The sequence below is a fragment of the Ammospiza caudacuta genome, chromosome 6 (assembly GCF_027887145.1).
Source record: "Ammospiza caudacuta isolate bAmmCau1 chromosome 6, bAmmCau1.pri, whole genome shotgun sequence".
NCBI classification, from domain to species: Eukaryota; Metazoa; Chordata; class Aves; order Passeriformes; family Passerellidae; genus Ammospiza; species Ammospiza caudacuta.
Genome location: NC_080598.1, coordinates 62,439,233 through 62,458,417, shown reverse-complemented (window position 1 = coordinate 62,458,417; position 19,185 = coordinate 62,439,233). Strand labels below are relative to the sequence as shown.

Sequence of the window (19,185 nt, the reverse complement as noted above, 5' to 3'; positions counted from 1 at the left end):
AGATTGGTTGTGTTTTTCCATTTCACCTCTTCACCGGAACGACAGAAAAATAATATTACCAGTAAAATTAATAGCTAAATACAATTTCTGGCAGAGGGAAAGCTTTCAGCAGGAGCAGCTGGGACTGTGGTGGCCCCAAGGATGCTCTTCAGCAAAGGTGGATGCTCCCATTGTTTTTGTATTTCATAATGGGTTGGAAACCTCAAATGTCAGCTAATGAGAGTTTCTATCTTTAGCAAGGATTAATGTCAAGCCAATCTTTGCTGGTTTTGGGTTTTAGTCAGGTGCAGAGGACAAAGGGGGAGAGAAGGATGGTGGGGCAGACACCGAGGCAGAAAAATATCCTTGGAAGTCATGGAATGGGTTGTGTTGGGAAGGACCTGAAAGACCCGTAAGGAACAAAGGGGGTGAGGGCAATTCTGTCCCCTCAGACAGAAATTTCTGTCCCCTCAGGAGGAGGCAGAAGAAGCTGGAATTGGACTCCAGGGACGGGGGACAGGGGAGCCCGGCAGGGGCAGGGTGTGACAGTGGGAGCCCAGGGAAGGGGAAGGGGCTGGGCAATGGCGGCGCCGCTCCCTCAGGGGCAGGAGCGGCCCCGGGAGCTCCCTCAGAACCCCAACCCAGACAGGCGGCGACGCGGCCCCGCAGTGACCCAAAGCTGCGGTGTAGAGACACGCTGTGGATCCCGGGGGCAGGAGGGCATCCAGAGCCCCCGACGTGCTGTGGAACCCGGGCTGCGGTGACCCAGAGCCACCGCTCGGGACCCCTCGGTGACCCCGAGCCGCGGCCGCCGGTGCGCGGCCCCTTTAAGAGCGGCCGGGTCCCCTTTACTCTATGTTTACATAACACGGCCGGGCCGTACCACTGCCGCCTGTGCGGGGGGAGCGCGCCGCGCGGGAGGGGGCGGTGCGCACCCGCGCCCAGCCCCGCCCCGTCCGCCGGCCGTTAATGGGCGCGGGGAGGGCGGGGCCACTCGCAGCCTCGCGGGGGGGGGGGGGGACGGCGCCGGTTCGCTCCCGCCCCCCCGCGGCGGCGGGTTGGTCCGTCCCCCCGGAGGCCCCGCCCCCCGCGCCCCCCGCGGTGTAGTGGCCGTTGCCGCTGGCCGGCGGTGCAGAGCGGAGTGGAGCCCGCTCGGGACGCGCTCCCGCACCGGCGGCCGGGACGGGGCGGCCCGGTGCTCCTACAGCGGCGGCCCCATGTTTTCCTCCAGCCAGGAGGAGCTGTGCGCGCTGAACAAGGAGTCCGTCAAGTATGGGGAGCTGGTGGTGCTGGGGTGAGTGCTGGGCAGGGGGGAGAAGCGCCTTGGTCCCGGAGCGGCGGGAGCGGTAGGAGCTGCCCCCTGCCAGCCTCCGGCTCAGCGCCGGCCGCGTCTCGGCGCTGCGAGGGAGCGCTCGGAGCTGGAGGGGGGCGCGAGGGGGCGCGTGGCGCTTCCCGCCTTCTCCCCGGCCGAGTGCGCGGCGCGGCCGCTGGAGGCGGGGGGGTGATCCCGGTGCCCGAGGGGAGCGGGGAGGGATGGATGGACGGGGGGGGGTCCCGTTGCCTGAGCGGAGTAGGGAGGGAGGGATGGATGAGGGGACGTCGCGGTGCCGGAGAGGAGCGGGGAGGGACGGGGGAGTGAGACGGGGGAGGTCCCGGTGCGTGACGGGGCGCGCGGTGCGGCCGTTGCGGGCTGCCGGTGCCAGAGGGAGGGTTGGGACGGGGACCCGGTGCCGGAGGGGAGCGCGGAGGGTTGGAACGGGGTGCCGGGGCCGGAGGGCAGCGGGGAGGGATGGAGCAGGGATGGATGGGGGTGGTCCCGGTGCCAGAGGGGCCCGCACGGTGTGGCCCTTGCGGGGTCCCGGTGCCGGACGAGGTCCGGCTGCTCTCGGGCACCGAGGTCACGGCGGGGCTGGGGGAAGAAACTTCTTGCGGGGCCTGGGGGTGCGGGGTTATGGCCACAACCCCCCCGCTCCCCGCTGCGGGCCCCGTCCCTCCCTCGGCCGGTGCCGCCGTGCCTCGGCCGCTGGCTGCGGGAGAACGGCGTCTTCCGTGCAGATGGCAGGGAGATGACTTTGGAGCGGGCAGGGTGAAGCGCTTATATTCGGATCCGTCGTGGAAATGTTTATTTTCTCGGCTTGATATGGATCTTAAAGTAATCCGCTTGGCATTACGCTGTTGCCCTGCTGTTAAAGCTCGCAGCCGCTCTGCTGAGCGCAGCGGCGGAGGAGGGAGAAGCGTCTAAAGCCGCGCTTGCTGAGAGCCCTCGCCAGCCTCAGGAGAGACGCTGAATTTTGGGAGTTCAATACGCGGTAACGTGTGGGTAATAGAGCAGTTTTCAGCGCTAAACACAGCGGAAAGGTTCCGAGCCAGCCGCGAAGCAGCGCGGTCACAGCCTCGCTGCGTTACTCAGCCTCCCCCAGAACCTGGTCCAGATTTGCTGCAAGGTCGTAGAAAAACCCTGTTCTGGTTTCTTGGGGGTTTTTGTTCTGTTTCGGTGCTTTCCTAAAGAGCCGCGTTCACCATTGCAGAAGAAGCGTTTGAAAAAGAGCAGCACGCAGGCTGGGTACTCTATCCTATCCAGCAGTGCACCTTTTTTCCTTAAGGGATGCTGAATGTTTCCTGTCACGAGACTGGGTCAAGATGCTGTGTGGAATAAGGCACAGCTGCTGTCATGAACGTGGCGTAGCTGGCGCTTGAAATCCTTGAATTTGAGTGCCTTGGTTTGTGAGGAATACCCATATCACGCTGAATTTAATAAAGAAACGTTCTTACTGTTTCACTTGTGGCGATGGAGGGTGAGCTCAGCTGCGCAACACTGTCTCTGACAATAAAGTCATAGTACAATGCAGAATCTTTAATTAAATTAGAGTGCATAAATTGATGTTGTGCTGCAGAGGCTCTTTGTGCACAGCTGGAAGCATTTTCCTTTCTGTTGCTTTCCTATTTTTAGCAGCAGTTGAAAGTGCAGAAGTATGAAATGTTTTGGCTCTGATCTTAACCTGGCAAAGTCTGGTGAGCTTTGCCTTTAATATGGGGACTCATTGATCTCGCCTTATCGGTTCTGCTGGGCTCTTGATCTTCACTGTGTGCGTTGAAACACGCCAATAAAATCAAAATAAAACGTAAAGAGCTGAGTTTGGGTCCTGTTTGAGTTTCAGCCGTTCTCTGAAACCACTGAGGCTGCATCTTGTAGGTGTAAGGTGTACTGAAAATGCAAACAGATGCTGTTGTCCTTGCAGTGCAGCCAGGGACAAGAAGTCTGTGCAGGGGAGCTGAGTGTCCCTGTGGCTGCACTCAAACAATGGGGCTGTCACTGCTCACACAATGGGATGCAGGGCTAGGTAAACGTGATGGAAGCAATCCAGGAAATCTCGTGACTTCAGTAAATGTATTTTTAATCTTTAGACGGAAGATTGTTGTTTTAAGAGCCCTCTGCCACTTCAGGAGTTCATTACTGCGTGTCCTATCAGAGGTGTCTTAAATGTTTGTAGTGCCATAAATAATGCAAACACCCCTCTCTTTGGTGACTCAACATTTGTGACTAGGAACTCTTGGAACAGCTTAAGCTGTTCAGTATGCTAAAAAAACCACTTAATACCTGTTTTGTATTAAAATCTTGTAATCTGGAGTTTCATTTAAATAAGACAATGTAAATCTGCTCTCCTCCCTGCAGTGAAACTGAGACCTGGGGACCAGCAGAAGCGTTTCTGTTGCAGCTCCTGTTACAACTGCCTGATTAAAATTGATAGAGCAGCCTCGCAGCTAGGTTAAAAAAAAAAAAAAAAAGAAAAAGCTGTTTTGAGACACTGTGTGGGTTGTTGTTTTTTTAAAAAAAAACCCTTGATTGGTGATGTTGATGAATAACTTGTGTCTTGAACTGTGAGACTTTTAAATTAGGTGGTGAAAAGGATGATGAACAAAGGAATTGGCATACCTGGCAAACTGCTGAGCTCCTGCTTTTGAGCTTTTGAGATGACAAAACTTTCCCTTTATCTTTTGCTCTCACTCTGCCTTAGCAGTATTAAAGTGGGGTTGCTGTACCTTGACCTTTAAATGGAGGGAAAGGTGTTTTTTTGGCACGTTCTTATTGTTTCAGTAGTTGGGATTGCTCAGTGTGCACCCCAGCGGGAGCCCCAGCAAAGCCCGAGGCGTTTGGTGTGTGCAGCAAACACATTTCTGATATCTCCCAGCTCTGGGCTGGCAGTGATGTGGCAGCGTGTGTTTGGTGAAGGTTTTGCCGAGGTTTACATAATCAATGTTGTAGTGAATAGAAACAGTTTATGTAAATCGAGCCAGACAGGTCAAGATGGCTGGTAAAGAAGAGATCATCTGCTTTATTGTGAATCTGCTTGTGTGCATCTGCTCGTAGCATCATCTGCTCACAAAAGGCTCTGGATTTCTTGGTGAAGCAGAAACATTCATATTCTAATTCTTTTTGAAGAAAAAAAAAGAAAGCAGCTTTGTTTGAAGTCCTGTCAAAGTAATGGCTCATTATATATTTCTTGGAACGTGGGGCTGGAGGGAGTTCAGGAGATGCTGAATGCAGTTCCAAGTACCTGAATAGTGTCAGGGTGTTTGTTTCTGCCTTTGTCAGGAGCTTTTGTGTGACTTCTCTGGTGCCTTAATGTTGTGAGGTGCATGTCCTGGCCCCTTTGTCCCCTAACTCTGAATTGTGCCCTGAAGCTTTTATTCCAGCAGTGTCACTTGTGCTAAACGTGTGAGGAGCCTGTCCCTGGCTGCAGGGGGTGGCTGTCACTAAGGCAGGTGTCAGTGGCCTGGTGCCCTTAAATCCTTTGGGGCTGCACGCTGGGGATGGGCAGCTGTGACCTCTCAGCAAAGTCACTTGATTAAAATGATGTAAATTGAAGGGGGAACAGCAAACAGACATGAGCTGTAGTCAGTGGCTGAGTTCTGTGGCAGTGAAAGACTTGTACCTGACATTGAATGCTTTTTTTGGATGGGGTTTCTGGTAGCTGTGTGCATGGAAATGGAATATTTCTTATTAACCAAAGGCTTTCTTGGTGTTTGCTACTCCTTAGCAAGGAGGTACAGCCTGGTGCATCGTCGACTTTGTTGTACAGACTTACTGGATTTTGCAATATCCAATGCATTTTTAAAATTTAACCAGACAAAACTCTAAGGTCTGTCCCTCAGTGTTGTTACAGTAGTAATTTTGAAATTGCTGCCAACTTTTTGCATGGAAATTTTCCATTGACTGCCATTAAAATAAATGAATTGGTTAATTGGGAGGCTTCAGTGCTGAAAGAAGCCACTGTGAGTTATTATATGAGCATTGTTTAGTGTGGATTCTTGGACATCCTTGAATAAACAGGTTGTAGTTCTGCTTAAATTTAACCTTTTGAGAAAGCAGAATTAAAGGATAGGTCCTGGAGAGCCTGGTCTGGTGGAAGATGTCCCTGCCCATAGCAGGGGGTTGGAACTGAATGGTCTTTAAGGTCTCTTCCAACCCAGCCATTCTGGGATTCTACAAAAATTCTCACTTGTGTTCACAGTCATACATTTTGTGGTAATTTTTGGGCAGCTCTTCTCATTGATGGACCACTTTATACTTGAAGCAACTTTAGATCTGAAACAGTCTTTTTGTGTTAATCTGAAGGTACATGCATTTTTAAATTTCCTGTTTTTCATATTGGCTTTTTCTGACTGTTCAGAGTTCCCACTACCACTAACCACTTGCAGGGTAAATAAAGTTTCTGAAGTGTCTTCTGCTTATGAACATATTTCTATATTTTTAGCTTACCTGTCTGGCTTTTCACATCACTCTTGCTGTGCAGTTCAGGAAGAAGCCAGGGCAGGTTTCCAGTGGTGTTGACGAATGCAGAAGCAGAGTGGGATCTGTGCTTGTCCTTGAGTGCTGTTTGCTGCTGTGCATGGACTGAAGGAGGAGGGAGAGCCATCCTGGTGTGGAATTAAACTGGGACTTGCTTTGCACAGAGATGGATTTGCTGCTGCCAGACTGGGGCTTGGTTTAATGACTTGGTGATTTCCTGCACTATATTCTATAGATATATTGGGAAACTGCTTAGGTGACTCGAGTTCTGCTTTTAAGCCTTATTTGAAAATGTACTTTAGGTTTCATTTAAAGGAATGAGTGTAGCACATAATGGGAACTACCAGTTAAATGTGTTCAAGGTCATGATTCTCTGAGAATCATTGGCTTCAGCAGTCATTGCTGGAAGGTTGCTGTTCTGGAGAAATAGATTTGGGGTTTTTTTGGTGTTTTTTTTTTTTTCTTTGATATTGACAGTGGCTTCTTGGTGACCTTTATGTCTTGTGCTGCGTTTATGGTGTATTTTATATGTGCATATTGCAAATGTGTGATCAGGGTCAGTTCAGAACTCACAAGGAGATTAATCAAACACCAGAAGAATTGTGTCTGAATAGAACATTAACTGCAGAGTAGGAAAACAGTGGAAAGGATTATATCTGAGGAAAGGTCTGTGGATTTTTTGGAAAGCTTGTGTATGGCTGGATAGAGCAAACGTTTTGCTTCATTTAAGCTAAGAAAGAAAACATACTTGAGTTGTTTTTTTACAGCTATCCTATTCCTTGGAGTACTGTTGACTTTCTCAGAGTGCAGATTTGTATCCAGCTGTAGGCTTTATTCACAACATCTCCGTACCCATGTAAAATCAGAGAGCACAAACATCAGACTCTAAATTCTATGTTTATTGAAGCAAATCACAGCATCAAACGTCTGCATCTTTAATGTTTGTTATAAAAAGGAAACTGAGTGCATTCTGGAAGTTAAACTAATCCCCTTGGTGTGTACAGGCAGGAGGTCACACATGTGGAAGTGAAAGACTCAGGGTTTTTCCCTTAAAATATGGAAAACAGTTTACTCTGAATAAACAAGTCTGGGAAATGTAGGATTTGCCTTTAATGCACTTCTTGTGTAGAACCAAGTAGCTGTTCCTCTTCAGCCCTGGCAGAATCAGGGATTAATAGTTTTCCATTTTCAGCTGAAATTTGTACATGGGTAAATACTCTAACAGTCCACTTGGTTACTTTAAAATATGCATATAAACCAAGAAATTACTTTCTAGGCTGTTAAGGTTTGTTTTTTGTTGCTGAAAGCAGTATCTTACTTAAGCTATTTCATGTTCCTTCTTAACAGCAGGCTGTTCTTTGACTGTGATTATTACAAGGTTGCTTGAGAACAGATTTTTCCTAAGAAGTCAGGAACTTATTATCCAGTTCAAACTGAAATTATGGCTGGTTTATACTTACAGAACTAATGCTGCTCTTAACTTGCTCAGTAGTGACAGAAGGTATAAACTTGATACTTTAAGATAACAAACTCCTCCTTCTGTACCCTAATGAGAAGGTGTGTGAGTGTAGTGCTGAGCCTGTGCCTTGCTCTAGGTGGGGTTTGTTAGTTCAGGGTGCCGGCAGGGGAGTTTTACAACTGTTTACAAAGTCCTACAGAGGTGTCTTGTTTCCTGTTGGTTGTCAGCACATTCCCAGTTTGTCCTGAGCATGTGTGGCTGTGAAACCTTGCAAAGATGACTCTGGTGGGTTAGCTGCAGTCTTGTTTAGTGCTTCTTGTGGTGTCACCTCAGTCTGGTTATTCTGCACTGTCATACTCGTGGCTTATTGTCCTGTGGTCAGCAAGGCAAGTGAAGTAGAGGAGGATTTGGTCTAAGCTCCCCGCTGGAAGCAGGATCTCGAGCTGGTTTCCAGTGTACTTTGTGTTATCAAATCCTTTTTTGCTTCTGCTGTTTGATACCCTAAATCTCATTTGTGTTGGAGATGCTTTTTCTTTTATCAACAGAAATCCTTATGTTTATTGTTGCTCCGTCCCAAGGTCACCACTGGAAGCTTGCATGTGACTTGTCACGAGTTCAGACCTTGAGGGACAGCAGTGAGGATGCTGGCATAGGGACTGTGCCTGCTTCCAGAGACTTCTGAGGCAAAGCTGCTCATTCTCTCTGTTTTATAAAGACATCACTGAATGGTGCACTTGCATTTTTCACTACATCTGCATAGTAGGCCAATATGTTGAGGGGCTCCTGCCTTTCCTTCAGAGGGCTTGTTTCCCTCTTGATAAGATGTAGTTTAGAATTTTATGCCTCTCTTATTTTTGCATCATATTTGTTTTTATCCTGGTGTAGCTTTATACAGGTTAGTCCTGAGTCTTGAGTTCATAGTGATATCCCCATACTTCGGGGGACCAATTTGTGCCTTGTCTGACAAACTGTAAGTAACATCTGGGATTAGACTGCTTTAATCCTATTACTTGCTAGGCTGGAATAGTCCTGGTGCTCATGTTAAGCAAAGAGTACAGCTGGGAGCAGTGGGGGTTCCACAGCAGAGATTAGTGAGCTCTGGGGCAGAGCAGGAGCAGGAGCAGTGCTGTCCCACCAGCTGTGCCCCCTCTGTGCTGACTCCTCTGTTTGACCTTGTAATGTCACCTCCTGTGCAAACACTCCCTGGGTCTCTGCAGTGTCCATGGCTGAATAATGATTTAAAACCAAAGAGCAAGGGGGGACAGTGGGCAGCAAACTGTTCGTAGGGTTTTCTTAAAGTCTGAGTAGGCATTGTGGTGCTGGGAGTTCAGCACTAAGAGCAACCTGTCTTTGGGTTTGCCTAGGAATAAACATCTCTCCTGCCCTCCCCACAAACAGCACTTGTTGGCTCGAGTTAAAAGATCCTAGGATTCAGGAAGACAGTCCTTGTAGGAAATCCCTCTATGGTGAAACTTCAGCAGTTTTAAATATTTGGTATTTGAAGACTTGTCACTGAGGGGCTGTGTGGTGGGAGGATGCAGCATTTTAGTGTGATGGGGTTATGAGTGATGTGTGAACAAGGTGACACTGGACTTGCATTGTCTTCAGCTAGACAATGCTTCTACTCCTTCTGATTAGTGCAACCTCTGTTCCTAAAAATAGCAACTGTCAGCTGTTTTGCAATGAAATTTCACTGAGTTCTTCATATTCCAGCCTGGAAGTGCTCGTGTGAGGTCACTGGGAAGCACGCCCACAGCTGGGTAGTACAGCAGTTATTGGCTCATGGAGGAGAGAGAGTAATTCAGCTAAAAGCTTTCCTCTGTTTCACAACAGAAATGTCATCTGGAGGGAGCACATTATAAACAGCAGTTGTGAAAATGGATATAGACAACGTCTGCAAAGCTGAAGTTTGTTGTGTTAAAAGCAAAGTGGTTTGGAGATGAGCTCTGTTTGATGAGGAATGATGTGAAGGTGCTGATAGCTGAAGGACCTGTTTAGGCATCCTGCTTTCAATAGCAGCTTGTTTATGCTGGAGAGAGGGAAAGCAAGCAGGCTCTGGTTTGTGTTTCTGGAAGTGATTTATCTTCAGGCCATTTAACAGTATAATTTTCAGTATTTCATGCTGACCTCACTGTAGATGCAACTCGTGTTTCAAGGAGGATGGAGTAGATGTGGGCTGCACCGAATCTGGGCAGCACAAGGCTTCCTGTTCTCAGGAATTGGTACAAAGGCCACACTGAATGTATGTCAATAAAGACCTGATGTTCTTCTGTCATATTTACTGCTTGTATTAACTGTGATGCAGCTACATTGCTGTGGAGCAACTGATTGTGTTTACCAGAGGTGCCAGCAGGCAGCAGTGAGTCAAATACTGTGTAAAATGTGTTGTACTGCCTCCCCAAAGGAGTGGGGACAGGCAAGGAAAGTTATGAGGCAGCTGGCACATAGTAGGTTAAAAGGAGAAGGCCAAGAAGCATTGTGGTCACCTCCTTGAGCACTGTAATGTTAACTGAGCCCTGTTGCAAAATTTTTTTTTTCTCTTTACATTCAAGGAATTGAGAATGAAAAGTTCTCAGTGTTTCTTTCTGAGGAACACTTTTTAACTTCTTGAGGCACTTACTGAACTGTACTGATGTGTTTAGTGGGCTTTCAAATTACTCTTCACTCAGAAATGTGTGTGCTGTCTTTAATTTAGAATTCAGTTCATAAGCTGTCATGAAAGATTTTTATTCTTCAAACTGGCTGGCTTTAACAATGCCTCAACAAACAGGTAGGCTTCAAACTTCTGAGGTGTATCCTCTTAAGGCATGGAAATGTCCTGGATGAGGACAGGGTGGGACTGACAGTGAAGACAATTAGTCCCTGTATGAAAGTAAACAAATTGAAGTGAATAAAAGCTTAAATCTCTCCTGCCTGTTACAAATAAACTGGAGCCCAAAGGTGCAAACCCTGGAGCACGTGCCCCTAGGAAAAGTGAAAGAACTGTTTAGTCTGGACACAAAAGTTAATGGGCTGAAACTTTGATATAAGCACAGCTGTATTTCTTCATGTGCAACAGCATGAATTCATTTTGATTGTTGGTGTCTGGTTTAGTGCTGGTGGAGGCAGAGCCTTTGAAACAGGAGCAGAGTTTGTGTGTATCCTCCTTTCAGAGGAGATGCTGTGCTGGTGAAAGATAGCGAGGGCTGTGAGGTTCCTGCTTCCCAGCACATGCTGTGCCAGGGTTCAGCACCTCTCAGGCTGACTGTGTTTTTTATGGAGCATTGTCTAATACACCAAAATGTTGCTGTACTTTCAAGCTGCCTTCCTCCTAGAGTATGTTTGACCTCTGAGAGCAAATAGCTGTGCAGCTCAATGCTTGGATTCAAAATAATTTTGGTGTTAAAGATGAACCTTTCAGACTTGATAGGATTCGTTACCTTGTGCTTGCCCTAACCTTCCTGCTAACATACATGCAATAGTTACTTTGGATTGCATTCTGAATCTTAAAATTTGCCGGACTAGTTTCTCAGTGCATCAGGGAGTGAGTTTTGATTTGTGAGTTTGGTGTGTGGCTTTCTGTGCTGGGCAGTGGGCACAAGTCCCATTCCAGTGTGATGGGAGAGGTGGCAGTGCCCTGCTGCAGGTCTGGAGAATTCAGAGGAATTCTTCCTAAGTGTTCACTCATCTGACTGCCAGAAGATTTAATTAAATGGGCTGTCAGTGCCTTGGTGGCTTTTCCAAAAAAATACTGGCAAGTTAAGCAAATTGAATGATTTTGTGTTGGGGCAGATCTGTGAGGAGGCAGGTGTTGGTTCATGTGAACAGCTGAGTAACTTCTTCCATCAGAGCAAAAACTGGAGAAGGAAGTTTGGCAACAGCCAAACGGACAAAGCCTTGCATGGTTTTTTTACTCCACTTTTGTTTTAGGCTGGCTTTGCTGGAAGAACGAAAATGAAAGCTGAGAGATGCCTCAGAGCAGCCCTGGTGGTGCAGCTGCCCTTGGATGGTGCTGGCAGTCTGGGAATTGCAGGATCTGCCTCCATGGGAGCTGCAGTGCTTTGGTCTCACTGGCTGTGCTGGGATTTGTTCCCTAGCTGGGATGCCTTGCTCAGGGTGCCAGGGTAGAGACTGCAAGCTGCTTGTTTGCTTTTAGGGATGTGCACTGCAAGTTTTTCCTGTAATTTCCATAAATATTTTCTTAATACCCAAATGGTTTTTTCTACCCTTTTTGGTAATGAGTCCCTGTGCCCGTTTAAAAGACTTTGATGGAGATTTCCCAAAATCTCTGGGTATGTTCCTGCTTTTGCCTATGAAAGATAACTAAGCTGGGTTTTTTCCAGTAGTTTCAGTCTGCTTGCTGTCAGAGCAGAAGAGCTTTAACTTTTGACTTGGGTTTGGTTCCTTTTTCCATGTTTGAGCACAAATGCTGGAGCTCCATTGCTCACTTAGCTGTGCCTTATCTCTGGTTGTGCAATTCCACTTCCAGCTGCAGAACTGAGTGCCATATATCCAGCTTTATGGCAAGTTCAGAGTTTCCAGCATGCAGAGACTGGTGTTATCCAGCAAATAGCTCTCCATGTAAGGATGCAGGGACACTACAGAAAGTACATTTCCCTCTGTAAGCAAAGCCTGGGTTTAAGTGATTAACAGGGTTTAAGTCAAGCTCTGTGTACCCTCCTAGTTTATTATGTGCAATGTGACTTCAAATTCAACTCTGATCACGTATTGCTGGTTTGCACCTTGAGCTCTTTGGAGGAGACTGGTTTATGTTTTGGCTTTACCTACTGGCAATCTCTTGGTGTAAAGAGACAGTGGTAAAATGACACTTTGTGAAAGGGCAAGCAGAGTGAGGAAAAAGTGATTTGCTCTTTCACCTCTGGGCATTCTGTGGCCAGTGCAGACGGGAGGGAAGGAACTGGATTTGGGGCTGGCTGGGGTCCAGTTGCAGACCATATTCAGACCCAAGCCAGAAGGAGTATGGGCTTATTTTTAAGTTTTGGGTAGAGATGACAGTTGAGAAAAACCAGCTGTCTCACTTTTGTGAGCTGAGGAAATTAGTTCTGAATATGTCAGGTGGTAAAATTGGGATCCTTTGTGCTGTGCAGAGACTGAGAAATGCATTAAAGATCAGTTTGTCATGCCTAAGTCAGGAGACCAAAACATTTTGCCGAGTTAAACTAAGATAAGAATGTATGATGCTCTTTAATATCCAGAAAATAAGTGTATTCATTTGTAAAAACAACTCATTTATTGTAGCCATGAGTCCAAAGGAATGTTCTCCCACCTCCTGCACCATTCTTACTTGTGCCTGAACTGAGTGGAGCTTGTGTGAGTGATTGTGAGCAGCCTTTGTTTATTTAGTCATTATTAAATCTAAAGGCTGCTCTGGTTAGGGATAACACACATTTCATTTTTCTTCCTAGACTTTACTCTGTATTTGGAGAAATACTGAGTTTATTTGATATACAGACCTATGCAGTGTGACAGCTATTGTCAAAAATGTGAAAAAAATGTGGTATAGCAAGCAGAATTTGACAGGACCTTTTAGTTTCCTGTTATTTGTTGTTTGTTTTGGAAGAACAAAAACCCACATAATGACTGTTCAAATGGACAGTTTGTCTTGGCATAAATGAATCTTGGTTAAAATCTGGAGAAGTTCTCAACCGGTGCTTGTTTCCCTGATGGTCATAACTGCTTGAGTGATGCCTCAGGTTTTAGCTTTTATGTTTTTCAGATTCTGTGCTGCTTTAGTGTGTGGGTCTGGGCTTCTTGTTTGGGGATGGTGAGCTCTGCACAGAGCAGGGAGACAAAACAATTCCTTCTCTAGCTGGGGACCATGGACAGTCCATCCAAATCTCAGGCCCAAGAACATAAACAATGTGGACTGAAGAGAGAAAAACAAGAAAGATGGGACTGCATGGGCTAAAGCTGCAGTTAGACAATGAACTCCAATGTGCAAATGGAGCAGAACTGATCAAAGTGAGAGCCCCTGTGACCAGTGACATTTTGTGACCATTTTGGGTTCACCTGGGGTGTAGCCCTGGCTGGGCTCTTGTGCTGCCCAAGGTGGATCCATTGAGGTCTCCTAATAAATCCTTCCTTTATTCTTTAATGTCCAGCCTCTGTTCTAGGTCAGCCTTCCCAAGGCGTCAGTAGCCTCTGGAACTGCAGCTGTTTGTGCTGTGGGATAAGCTGTGAAGGATCTGCTGTTGGGACAGAACAAGGGGTCAGTTTGGGCTGGTGATGCCACAGCTGCAGAGAAGCACTCACTCACTGCTCCTGGCTGCCCTGGCAGTTTCCTTGCAGGAGGACACTGAAGCCTCAGCTCTGCTGGCACCACAGGCTCCCTCTCCCAGTCATTTTCCATCTGCCTCTGGTGAATATGCTGTGATTTGCTGAGAGGTGTAGTGACAGGTGAGGTTGTAGTCTGTAACTGGAAATGAAGGATTTCACTGAACTGATTTTATTCCACAGCCTCCCGATGCTATTTGAGCTCTGGTGAGGAGAGGCTGTAAAGATGAATGAGATTCCTACCCCCCTCCTTGTTAGACATCAGGGAATCCATGTGACTGATTCTCACCTCTGAGAAAAAGCTTCAATTGGAGCTGTCACCTCAGTAGACAAAGAAGGAATCCAACTGCAAGACATGTACCCAGAGGAAATCATGCTTTGCTGGTTCCCTGGCTTATGAAACTCCTTGTTTTTTCATTGTTCTCCTTGTCACTACCAGTGCTTCACCTCTGCTGCCTGCAGTAGTAATAACAGTGTTGGGATGTTGAGTTTGAGTGAGTGGGAATGGACACAAATGTTCTGCTACCCCATGTGACTGAGGGATGGATGTAGGAGAGGTTTGGATATAGAAGAGAATAACTCTGAGTGTTGTCTTTTCTTGGAAAATCAGCTTTTTTGAACACAACCTGAAACTGCTTTGAGAATTGTCAGCAATGTCTCATGTAGTTTAGCAGCCTCATATTTTGCCTCATGGATGAGCTCAGTTCAGAGCTAAGAATAGTATTGTGTGTTACTCAAACATTTAAATTTTCTGGATGTGGAAAGTCTTCCTAGTGGTTGTAAAATAACCTAGTGGAAGATTTTTGTCCTTGGCTGAAACTCTAAAAGGAAAAAATTGGGATTTGTCCAGACATGAATGCTTCTCTAGTAGATTTCAGGCTTGTTCCTTTCTAATAGGCAGTTCCTAGAGAATTGCTTCTGAATTCTACAAAGATACTGAAACAAACTGATGGGCTGTGAGTATTTCTGGATGTCATTCTTATCTTCTGCTCCCCCTCAAGGTGGTGCAGCCTGGGAGATTTCTACAAATGCTTATTTTTGATACTGCTGTAGGAGGATAGGAAAACAGTTGTGAGACACCCTTAGAGATATTCCTATGGGTATAATGCCAAAGAATTGACAGGGTAGGAAAGGTTTATGTTCTGAAATGCACATGCAGCACCTGGGCAAAGGAGGACAGGAAAGAATTTGGTATCTGCAAAACCCACATAAAAACAAGATAATACAGACATAATCTGAGTCTTGCACATCCTCATGCACTGCTGTAGCTGCAGAGCTCTTCAGCATTGTACCACTCCCCTCTTCAGCTGGAAACAGTGCAGCATGGCCAAGGTGTCCTTATGGAGAGTGATGTCAGGTAGAAAAACTCGAGGGCAACAGGGAATCTCTGGAGCCAGGCAGCTGTAATCAATTACTTGATTTCTGTGTGTCTGAACTAGCTCCTGCAGTCATGCTTTGCTGGGCAATGCACTTCCAATTTCAGTCTTGGGCTCATGAGCTTTATTTCCACAGCTGAATTTCCATTTGGCTTGCAAAAGCTGCTTCTGAGTCCTGTAATGCTGTTTGATATTATGGCCTGTACTTGGGGAAACATTGCTTTAAGCAGATCCTCTGTTTTCTTGGTCTGGTTTGCCCCATAGGGTGGCCTTGCCTTAAGAATCAAAGGAGTCTAAAGAAATAGAGAGAAACATATGGGGTGGCTTGTTTTCTTGGAAGTTGGTGAACAAAAATAGTAATAGTATGCTGTCTGTCTTTGTGGGTGTTGGCAGAGAAAAAGAACTGGATTTCCAAAGGAAATAATTTGAGGGAGAACTATCTGTGGTTTTAAACTTATTTTCTTTTCTACAAGCCATTGTGCCACTTGTGCACATTACTTAATATCTGTTGGAATGAAACTTCAGCTTGCAGAATTTAACCAGAAGTAACCAGGCTGGAATAGCCCTGCAGAGGAGCTGAGTGAGAGTTTTGCTCTAGGGAACTTCTCTGCTTTAGAGAGTTCAGTGTGGCTTCAGCGTTTCAGAGCTTGCTCTGTGTGTGAACACAGTCTTGTGTGGTTGTTTTGCACAAAAGTCTCTTGCTGTTTCAGTGAGGAGGAGATGCCTTCCCATCTGCAGAGCACAGCAAGATCTCCTGTTCAGGCACTGCTGCACCAAGCTCTGTAGTGAGATTCTTCAGAGATCAGAATCTCTGAGCATTTAGATATGAAAAAACATTAGGAATTAATCACTTGTGTTGCTTTGATTCATTCTTAGTAAGTGGTGTTCTCTGAGGCCTGTGAAAGGTCAATGTTTATTTTATGTAGCATTTTGGGAAACCCTCTCAAGGGAGGCAAATCTCAATGTTCTGTTGGTGAAAGTGTGAAACTGAAAGGCTTTTCTGTCATGAAGGTACATAGATGAGAATTCATTCTGCTGATCAGCAGTAAACACCTAATGGCTTTGCAGAAATCTTTTCCTGGCTAGAGATGTCTGATTAACTTTGTTATAAATGATGATAAAAGCAAACACCCAAGGTTGCTCTGAATTAGTAAGCTGTCAGCGTGTTTTAAGTCTGAAGAAGATATATTGAAGTGTAGCTCTCTGCACTGCTGCACTGTTAATTTCTGGTTTATTAAGACTTTTTTAAAAAGCCCCCACAGTTACAGCAGGGCTGTGATGCCTCTGTAGGTTTCAGGTAGTTCTTTCAGACATGATATGAAGAATTATTTATTCTGTGTGGATTTTAGGGCACATACCACACTTGCTAACCAAGAACAGGCAGGAAGGTAATTCTTTGCTTTTTCTCTTTACTTACCCACTCTAAACATGCTAGGAACAGGCAGAGCAGTGGATTATCTTCCTTTGACAGCTTGTGCCATGGAGCAGTTGATGTAGTGCAGAATCAGTGATATTAAGGAAGCTGCTGTGTTCAGAGGCAGCAATGCTTGCAAGTGCCACAAAGAAGGAAACCCAATTCTTTCTTTTCTGTTTCTGAGGCAAATGTTTGGGATTCTATTCGGCAATTGAGGTTGAACTGGGAGCTGTGCATTTGTAAGGGTGTCTTTTTCCCTGGGAAACTAAAAGGAATGTTCAGATTGATGGAATTACACTCAGATGTTGCAGCTCAGGATGCAATAGCTGAGTGCCTCACTTTCTATTCAGTGCACTGCTGGTGAGATCACCTATATTCACAAAATGGATGCAAATTTTCTCTTTCTCTGTGCTAAATGGTACTGAAACCATCCTAAGACTATTCTTGTTATGCTTGAGTGTTTGAAAAAGCTGTAATAGACATCCTGGAACTTCTTCCACTGTCTGTGAAATAACAAAAATGAATTGCCATGCTTGTATTTGGAGGTGAACTGAAGTTATGAGAAAGCTATCACCTTTTCTTATGAAAATGTGAATTATCAAATAGTCCTTGATAGGGTTTTAGGGAAAGCATTTGATTTCTTAGGAAATGACTGTTAGGACTGTGCTTTTATTTTCAAAAGGCTCAAATGTTCCTTTGAGTGAAATGTAGTTTCTCCATAATGTTTAATGTAGTGCAGTTTCAGCTGTAATGTGGTGTTATTACTGCTCATTCCTCAGGCTAAAATGTGAGCACTTTGGTTTTGCACCTAGGAGCATGTGGGAAGTACAAATAGAATGTTCAGAATGTCAGGGCAGGTGGGTTTTGAGGTTTCTCGTCCCCTTGCATGCTGTGAAGTCTGATTTGTCTCAGTTTTGAAACTTGCAGCCTTTTCTTGATGTGATGTTTAGGAGCAGATTGTAAATAGTTTCCAAACAAAGCTGTGTGGTTCCTAAGCCTCTGGTGGTGTGGATCAACAGGATTCCTCCTTGCCTTCTTTCCTCCTGTGCACTGAAACCCAGCTGGGTGTAGTACTTTGCTCTGAAAGGGATTTTGTGTTTTACTGACTTGTATTGAGCGCACTGAAAGTCAGATCTCACTTTCTGCTGTGTCTGTGTGTGTTTAACCAAACACCATGTCCACAATTCCAGTGCCATTTGGTGGATTATGGATCCTTCTCAGACGAGAAGCATTTCCTCTGTGCTGTGAGATGTTTAGGGTTGGAAAGAGGATTCTCTAAACATGGTGCTTTGCCCATCTCTTGTGCTCTTTTAGCTGGAATAAAAAGCATGCTTTGAAATGAACCTGATTAGTTTATACCCTGTATTTTGCTGTGCATTTTTGCTGGTTTTCTGCAGTGGGGAATGGTTTTAGCTGCAGCTTTGGAGATGGGCTTAAAGCACTCAAATAAAATTGCCTCCTTGTTAAGTGAATGCTGGGGGGAGCAGTAAAATGTTGGAAATAAGGATTGTTAAGGAAATCATTATGTGAAAGAAGAGGTTTCCTTACCCTTTACCCTTTGCTTTCTGAAAGGGAACTCTCTTGCATTCTGATGCTCTGCTGGTGTATTACTTCTGTTGGAAATGTATAATAGTATCTTAAATGTGGAGTTTTTTTCTTTTAAAGTTGCTGCCTTTCTTTTTCCTTGATCTGTGTTTTATGTTGTGAGACTCAGGTCATCCCTGCCTAGAGAGTTTTTAGCTGTTAAGTTGTTTGGAATTTGAGGTTATTTGACTGCTTTAATTGAAGCTTATCCTGATGCTCTAGCAGGCTGCATCAGCATGTTCCTTGGGTTCTTCCAGAGTGTCAGCTTTTAATCAAACTCTTGTGCTACTTACACAGCTGTCTTTGATTTCACAAAAACAAAAGTAACAAATTATTTTCCAGAAAAATAATCTAGGACAAGTAACACACTTGCTAAGAAAAATCAAGGAGTGTAGGAAGAAGTTTCTGCAAAAGTTTCTCCCAACCCAGGAGAAACATCAGCTCTTCTGTATTCCTGACTGCATCCCCCTGGTTTTCTGTGCTGCAGTAATAAAGCCCTGACTCCTGTGCCCCTCACTTGGGGCTAGTTACTTCTGTATTATTTTACTCCAGAATTTCTTCCTCTGCCCCTCAGTGAGGAGAAGAGTATCAAAACAGCCAAGAGTTTTGGGAATCTTGGAGGAAGCTGGATGTGTGGTGTAAATAAAGCTGTTTCAAAGCAGTTCTTACACAATCCATTTGGTATTTGCAAGCCAAGAGCATCCTTTAATTTTCTGTATAGAGTGAAATTAACACAGATCAGGTGGGTTTTCTTCAAGTGCCTGTATTATGTAAGCTAAACATGCATGAGGATTAGTCAGCTGTATTTTCTATAAATATTCTGAATCAAACTTGATTTTTTATTACTCTTATGTTACAGCTGTTATAATAGCAGGGTACTCCTGCTGGTGCTGGAGGGGGATGTGTGGAGTGGAATAATTACAAATATGAGTGTGTAGGGTACCAGATCCTTTAATCTCTTGGTGGGTGGAACAGGGGGAGGCCACAGCAGCCAGGAATAGCCTTTCCTCCCCAAACCACAAGAGTGACCAGTTCTGCTCCAGAACACCGGGGAATAATTAAGGTCACCCTGGAGAACCTCAGCGACTGCACATGTGACTTCTTGTGGTGTTTCCAGCAGATAAGGTTCTACTTAATTTGTATACCCTGGCAAGGAGGAAAGTAGGTTCTGGCCTATCTGATCTGCAGTAGTTGCCTCTGAAAGCTTTTTTTTTTTGGTTGTTTTGTTGTTTTTTTTTTTTATTGGTGGTGTACATAACCTGTTACTGTGTGCTCAGCTAATCCATGGGGCTGGCTGGGTGGATGTGAA

The 19,185-nt window shown here is 45.6% G+C and overlaps 1 protein-coding gene across 1 annotated transcript in view; it reads left to right on the top strand.

The window, feature by feature from the left end:
* Positions 1–359: 359 nt before the first annotated feature.
* The window catches only part of PELI2 (pellino E3 ubiquitin protein ligase family member 2), a 67,266-nt gene continuing 48,440 nt past the window's right edge, over positions 360–19,185 (top strand). Inside the window, exons 1-2 of the mRNA XM_058807696.1 lie at positions 360–391; positions 749–1,273. Coding sequence (XP_058663679.1) covers positions 360–391; positions 749–1,273 — 557 coding nt within the window. The remainder of the gene's footprint in view (positions 392–748; positions 1,274–19,185) is intronic.